This window comes from Apodemus sylvaticus, chromosome 14, assembly GCF_947179515.1.
Source record: "Apodemus sylvaticus chromosome 14, mApoSyl1.1, whole genome shotgun sequence".
Classification (NCBI taxonomy): domain Eukaryota; kingdom Metazoa; phylum Chordata; class Mammalia; order Rodentia; family Muridae; genus Apodemus; species Apodemus sylvaticus.
In genome coordinates, this window is record NC_067485.1 from 76953746 (window position 1) to 76961404 (window position 7659).

Sequence of the window (7659 nt, forward strand, 5' to 3'; positions counted from 1 at the left end):
TTAATCATGTTGACCTTTATGTTTTTAAATGTATTCCCATTTTATCTCCTAAAAAAATCCATATTCAAGTCATCTGCTTAAATACTATTCTCCTTTTCTGACTTTAAAAGATTTCTTGCTCAGGAAGTGAGAAATTCTAAGAATTCAATGGAGGCGACCTTGGCCAAAATGCTCAACATTGGTGAGAGGGAGCTTGAAGAGTCCACCTTCAGTAGACAGACAGGGCCTCAACTGAAGGGACAGGATTAGTAACCCAGAGTCAAAATTTCTGACCCAGAATTGTTCCTGTCTAATAGAACTGCAAGAACAAAAATGGAGAAGAGGCTGAAGGAAAGGCAGTCCAATCACAAGCCCAACTTGGGATCTATCCAATGCTCAGGCACCAATCCCTGAAGTTATAATATGCTTGCAGATGGCAGCCTGCCATGCCTGTCCCTTGAGAGGCCCTACCAGCAGCTGACTGATTTACACCTGACTGAACTCAGGGACCCCTGTGGTTGAATTAGGGGAAGATTTGAAGAAGAAGAAAGCAACCCTATAGGAAGACTAGCAGTTTCAACTAACCCAGACCCCTGGGAGTTCCTAGAGACTGAGCCACCAATGCAGAGCATACACAGGGCAGTTCAAGGCCCCTGGCACATATATAGTAGAGGTTTTCCTGGCCAGGCCTCAGTGGGAGAAGATATCCTTAATCCTTGAGAGATTTGAGGCCCTAGGGAACAGGGAGGTCTCGTGGTGGGGGGAAGCACCCTCATGGAGATGAGGGGGAGGAAGAATGAGATGAAGAATTGTGGGAGGGGGAACTGAGGAAAACCACAACTGGAATGTAAATAAATAAAATAAAGACTTCTTGAATATATTTTCTTTAACATGTATGACTATAGTTTTTAACATCTAAGATAAAACTTGCTAATATGTAAAAAGTCCTGTCTTATAGATAGATAGATGATAGATAGATAGATAGATAGATAGTAGATATATACACACACATATACATATATACATATATACATATATACATATATACATACATATGGCTCATACATGAAAGAAGAGACGGTGTATTTATCCTATTGTGTCAGACTGATCCATTTCCAGGTCCATACATTTTCTTGAAGACAACATAATTTTATTCTTTTTATGACTGATTAAAATTTATTTGTGTATGTTCAACTACCGACTTCTAAAAGGGCTTCACATTTTAGCTAATATGAATGATGGTGCAAAAACCGTGGTGCCCAAATATCTCTGTGATATACTGACTCAAAATCTTTAATCATATACCTAGGAATGGTATAGTTGGATTAAATGCAGTTCCATTTTTAGATATTTTTTGAGGAACTACCAATCTTAATCCAAGGCATTCTGTATTACATCTATCTATGATTTTTCTAACTATTTATATATGATTTTTCTATCTATCATCTATCTATCTACCTATCTATCTACTTACTAACTTCTACTAATCCAGTCTCATATTTCTACACTAAACCAGGCTTTATCTCGGTATGATGTCTTATTAATCAATCTTTTGTTAAAATCTGCATACGAATAATTCATTTCAAATTTTTGCAGCATGTTCATTGGAGAAACTGGTTGTACCAGTTGGTTGTCCAGTGCCGAATAGTCAGTCCTGAAAGCATACGTACAGGTAGTGTTATAAAGCCTGGAGAAGTTGTATCGGTATGCCTTTCTATACAGAGGGCCCCTCTTCTGCCCCCAGCTTTCCACGGGTGGCTGCATTGTCTGTGAAGGGTTGAGACCTTGTAGGCTTTTCTCTATCCAGCTTGCCATGCCATTTTTGTCTCACTCATGCTTTGCAAGTCATGTTGGTGAGACTTCATTGGCATGACTTCTGATATGAGACAATCTCACAGGAGCAGCACATCTCCTGATCCTCTGAATTTTTTTTTGAATATCTGTCATTTATTGAATATAATTTCCATTTACATTTCAAATGCTGAAACTTTTTCCCGGTCCCCCCTCCCTAAAAACCCCCAACCCTAATCCCCATCCCTTCCTCCCCCTGCCTCCAAGTGTATGCCCCTCCACCCTACCCACTCCCATCCCACCCACCTCGATTTCCCTTTGTTGGGACATCTATTGAGCCTTCACCTGACCAAGGACCACTCCTCCCGCTGATGCCCAACAACGCATTCCTCTGCCATGTTTTTGGCTGGAACCATGTGTACCCCTTGGTTGATGGCTTAGTCCCTGGGAGTCCTGGGGCGTCTGGGTGGCCGACATCGTTGCTCTTCCCATTGGGCTGTAAACACCTTCAGCTCCTCCAGTTCACCCTCCAACTCCTCCATTGGGAACCCCCAGGCCCTGTCAGAGCTTGATACATACCTAGGCAGATGCTAGCAGCCAACCATTAGACTGGGTGTGGGATCCTCTGAATCTTAAAGCTAGCCAAATGTGTGAGTAGAATATCTTTAAGGGTCATTATATTCCTACTTTTTTTTTTTTTAGACCAGTAGTATTTGGTTTTAACCTTAAGTCCCTGGGCTATTTTGTCTCAGGATCTTGATCACTAAAGCATGATGTTATAGAATCCTTCTAATGGACTGGGCCTTGAGTCACATCAGACATTAGTTGGATATTAAATTTCTTTAGAGTCACAGAACTTATGAAACATCTCTCTATATATCAAGGGAGTTTATTATGACTTAACAATCTGTAGTCCACCTAACCCAACAATAGACAGCTATGAATGCGAAAAGCTTTTTTTTTGCGATTTTATTTCCTTTATTGAGAAGCTTAAGTCTTGGGTACATCAGAACCAATTTCTGGGATGGGAGTAGGGAAGAAAAGAACCCACAATAGAAAAAAAAAATTTACCATCTATGCCACAACAGAACCCAGAGAATATATTCTTATAATTGAAAACTATAAATATATATAAATATATTTTATATGTATTTAAATATATGTTTATATATATTTATATATTTACATATAATTATATATTTACACATATTTATATATTTATATTTACATATATTTATATGTTTATATTTTACATATATGTACACGTATTTATTATTTTTATATAAGTATTATTCATAATTTAATTTGATACAAAATGACCTATTGAATTTGCAACTTGATCCTTGGTGTAGAGGTCCCCAGACAAACAACGATGTCTTCAGACTTTTTTTTAATTGAATATCATCTTCATTTACATTGCCAATGGTAAAGCCTTTCCCGATATCCCCCCTCCCCTAAGACCCCCCCAACCGCTCCCCTTTCTCCCTCCCTCTGCCTTCACATATATGCCTCTCCACCCAACACACTCCCTCCTCCCCCCACCTCAGTTTCCCTTTATTCTGGCCTCTATTGAGCCTTTCCCTGACCAAGGACCATTCTTCCCACTGATTTGGCTTTTGACTCTTTTTGTGAAGAGGTGGTAGCAGTAGTAGTAGTAGTAGTAGTAGCAGCAGCAGCAGCAGCAGCAGCAGCAGCGGTGTCCAACTTCTGGGCAGCTTCTTTCTCGGCATGATAAGCCTTCAGAACCTCCACAGCTTCATCCACCTTGGAACGGAGGGACTCGGGGGACTCCAGCATGCGCAGCAGCTCCGAGTTGTCGAGTTCCAGCAGCATCCCGGTAATTTTCTTAGCCAGGTCTGAATGCATCGTTTGGATCAGTGGGAACAAACGGTCACCCAGCATCTGCTTCTGGTCCTCGGGGGTCACTGCAGCCAGCATGGAGGCAGTCAGGGGCTCCTGACCCTGGGCATGGACCGCAGGCTGGGGGGCCTGCAGTGGCTGAATGGCAGGGTGAGGGCTGTGGACCGTGGAGGCATCCTCGTGTGGAGCCACAGCCCTGGGAGCAGCGGCGGCAACTGTAGCAGGAGGTGCAAGGTTTGGTGCAGCTGGAGGGACGCCTCCAGTCTGGCAGCTGTCAGTCAGTCCTTGCTGGGCCACACCAGCCCCACCTAAGTCTCTAGCCAGCGTATACCGCTCAGGCCCAACTCTCTGAGCCAGCAGAGAGTAGGTAGGAAGGCCACCAGAGGCCGGAGCATTACCAGTTGGAGTCAGATGTGGAAGAGCTGGAGGAGGCCCAGACTGCCGCAGAGCCCTCGGCATTCCTTGGAAGCCTCTAGGCCTTCCGCCTCGCTGCCAGCATGGATTAGGCTTCATCTGTGCTAACTGGTTAGGCATGTAATACGCAGGTCTTCCCTGCGCCTGCGGAAATGCTCGCTCAAAGTAGCCACCAGCTGCAGTCTGGAATGGATAGAAGATGGCGTTGGCAGGGAATGCTCTCCTTCCGGCCTCGTTCTGCAGAAACTGGCTAATCAGATGAGCCTTCCGCTCTTCCTTCCTCTGGGCCAGGGCAACATACAGTGGCTTGGAGCCCACAATGCATCCGTTCATCTGGGTGACAGCTCTGGTTGCCTCTTCAGGAGAGGAGAAACAGACAAAGCCAAACCCTTTGCTTCTTCCTCTTTCTAGCATCACCTTCGCACTGGTGATGGATCCAAACTGAGAAAACTCTTTCCTCAATTTCTCATCATCAATGGTGTCATCCAAGTTCTTAATGTAGAGATTCATTCCCTGGCACCGACTAATCCTCTCCCGCTTCCGCTGCTCAAATTTCCGCTTTAGTTCAGCCTGCCGTTGTACTTTCTTCTGTGCACCGCCCACGAAGATGGCTTTCCCGCCTATTTCTTTTCCATTCATTTCTTCCACAGCCTTGCTGGCTTCCTTGTGTTTCTCGTAACTAACAAAGCCAAAGCCTTTGGACTTGCCACTGGAGTCTCTCATCACCTTGACACTTAGGGTCTTACCAAACTGGCCGAAGAGCTCTTTCAGCGCCCTGTCGTCCACCTCTTCTCCAAAGTTTTTGATGTAAACGTTGGTGAATTCCTTGGCCTTGGCTCCAAGCTCAGCTTCCCGTTCTTGGCGAGACTTGAATATGCCCACGAACACTTTGCTGTCATTGAAGATCTTGCCGTTCAGCATCTCGATGGCCTTGTCCGCCGCCTCTTGGGTATCGAAGTGAACAAAGGCATGGCCCTTAGAGCGGTTCTCATCACAAACCACCTTACAGGACAGGATGTTCCCAAAGGCAGAGAAAGTGTCGTACAGCGCCTTATTGTCTATAGACTTATCCAGGTTCTTGATGAAGACATTTCCCACACCAGACTTTCTCAAAGAGGAATCCCTCTGAGACCACATGATGCGGATTGGCTTTCCTTTCATCAGGTCAAAGTTCATGGTGTCCAAGGCCCTCTCAGCATCAGCTGAGTTCTGGAAGTTGACGTAAGCATAACCCAAGGAGCGGTGGGTAAACAAATCGCGGCAGACGTGGATGAACAGCACAGGGCCCGCGGGGCTGAACTTTTCATACAGCATGGCTTCCGTGACATCCGAGTGCAGATCGCCCACATATAAGGAGGCCATGGAATAGCTGCTGGCTGCAGCGTTCATGTCGCCAACAAACCGGAGACCCTCCATGAGGACTTCTTACGAGGACTACTGCAGTTCAAAGGGGGAACTGCAGGAAGCACTCACAGTTCACAGGTGGCACCAGCGGCTGGAGCGGGGAGCTTCCCAGGCAGGACCAGATTGCAGGAAGACTTGCACCGGACGGCAAAAGTCCCAAGTCAAAAGGCTCTCAAAACAGGAAGCTTGTGTTCTGCAGTTGTCCTGGCTTGGAGCTTAAAAAAGGGGCAAAGTTTTTTTTTTTCAAGAGACAGTCAGATGCGCACTCAGGTTCCGAGACAAATATAGGGGTTTTCAATTACAGCGACCCAGAAGGGGGGAAACCAAGTCTTTGCCGGTGCCTGCGAAGGACAGCACAGAGAGGACACGTCGGGCCAGCGGGGGCACGGGGCTGTTTTGCCTGCAGAGGCCCGCAGTGGTGGCGGGCCTGACTGAGGGTAAAGGCTTACCACCAGGCGGATGGACAGACGGACTCGGGCGAGGAGAGGTAGCTGGTCTTCTGAAGTAGGTTCCAACTGCTGTGCTGGTGAGTAACTGCAAACACTCCAAGAGGACTGACAGACTCTTCCTTCCTCCAGTGTCCTTATATACGCTTCCAGCAGAAGGCGTGGCAAAGATTAAAGGCGTGTAGCACCACACTCTAAGAGGACTGACTGACTCTTCCTTCCTCCAGTGCCGCTACATACGAAGGTGTGGCAAAGATTAAAGGCGTGTAGCACCGCTCCTGGAGCTAGACTTGCTATGTCCCAGGCTGACCTTGAACTCAGAGATCTGTTTGCCTCAGTCTCCTGGGATTAAAGGCGTGTACTACATTGCCTGGGCTAAGCTTTTCATGACCGCTATGTTTCAAGATTCAGGTCAGAAACTTGTGTCTTCCAGCCTCAAGATCTGAACCTCAGGGGAGACCTCCATTTCTTGATTGTAGTTCATTCAGTGTAGTCAAGCATATTTTTCAGGCAAGGTAACATTGTTAGATCAAAGGGTTTTTTTGGTTGGTTGGTTGGTTGGTTGGTTTTGCTTTTGGTTTTTGTTGGTGGTGGTGGTTTTTTTTTTTTTTTTTTTTTTTTTTTTTTTTTTTTTTGGTTTTTCGAGACAGGGTTTCTCTTTATAGCCCTGGCTGTCCCAGAACTCGCTCTGTAGACCAGGCTGGTCTTGAACTCAGAATTCCACCTGCCTCTGCCTCCCAAGTGCTGGGATTAAAGGTGTGGTCCTGGCTAGATCAAAGATTTTTGTGGCTGTATAAATTTTTCTTTTTTTCTTTCTTTCTTTTTTCTTTTCTTTTTTTTTTTTCTTTTCTTTTCTTTTTTTTTTCTTTTCTTTTTCTTTTTTTTTCTTTTTCTTTCTTTTTTCTTTTTTTTTTTTTTGGTTTCTTTGTTTTTTTTGGATTTGGTTTTTTCCAGACAGGATTTCTCTGTATAGCCCTGGCTGTCATGGAACTCACTCTGTAGACCAGGCTGGTCTCGAACTCAGAATTCCACCTGCCTCTGCCTCCCAAGTGCTGGGATTAAAGGTGTGGTCCTGGCTAGATCAAAGATTTTTGTGGCTGTATAAATTTTTCTTTTTTTCTTTCTTTTCTTTTCTTTTTTTTTTCTTTTTTTTCTTTTTTTTCTTTCTTTTTTTTTTTTTTTTTTTTTTTTTTTTTTTTTTTTTTTTTGGTTTCTTTGGTTTTTTTGGATTTGGTTTTTTCCAGACAGGGTTTCTCTGTATAGCCCTGGCTGTCCTGGAACTCACTCTGTAGACCAGGCTGGTCTCGAACTCAGAAATCCGCCTGCCTCTGCCTCCCAGAGTTCTGGGATTACAGTCGTGTGCCACCACTGCATGGCTTAAATTTTTCTTTTGATACCCTACTGAGTACCTTTTCATATTAAAAATAATAGAACATGGGGGTGAATGGTCTACACAGGCACCAGCTCAACCTCTCTTTGTTCGATGAGTTATGTAGCTCTGAGTTGTGTATCTTTGTTCCATGAGTTATGTAGCTCTATGAGTTGTGTAGATATTTACAGTTGGAGTTTTTGCTACACTGCTTTGACTCTTGGTGGGTCCCAAGAGCTATGTTTGGATAAGCAAATGAAAGACTCTTTTTTTTTTTTTTTTTTTTTTTTGGTTTTTCGAGACAGGGTTTCTCTTTATAGCCCTGGCTGTCCCAGAACTCGCTCTGTAGACCAGGCTGGTCTCGAACTCAGAATTCCACCTGCCTCTGCCTCCCAA

The 7659-nt window shown here is 44.5% G+C and overlaps 1 protein-coding gene across 1 annotated transcript; it reads right to left on the minus strand.

The window, feature by feature from the left end:
- Positions 1–1473: 1473 nt before the first annotated feature.
- Positions 1474–5433, minus strand: LOC127664601 (polyadenylate-binding protein 4-like). The gene is made up of 2 exons (XM_052156642.1): positions 3448–5433; positions 1474–1746 (listed from the first exon to the last, which is right to left on the minus strand). The coding sequence occupies exons 1-2, from the start codon at positions 5431–5433 to the stop codon at positions 1474–1476; spliced, it is 2259 nt and encodes a 752-aa protein (XP_052012602.1).
- Positions 5434–7659: the final 2226 nt, after the last annotated feature.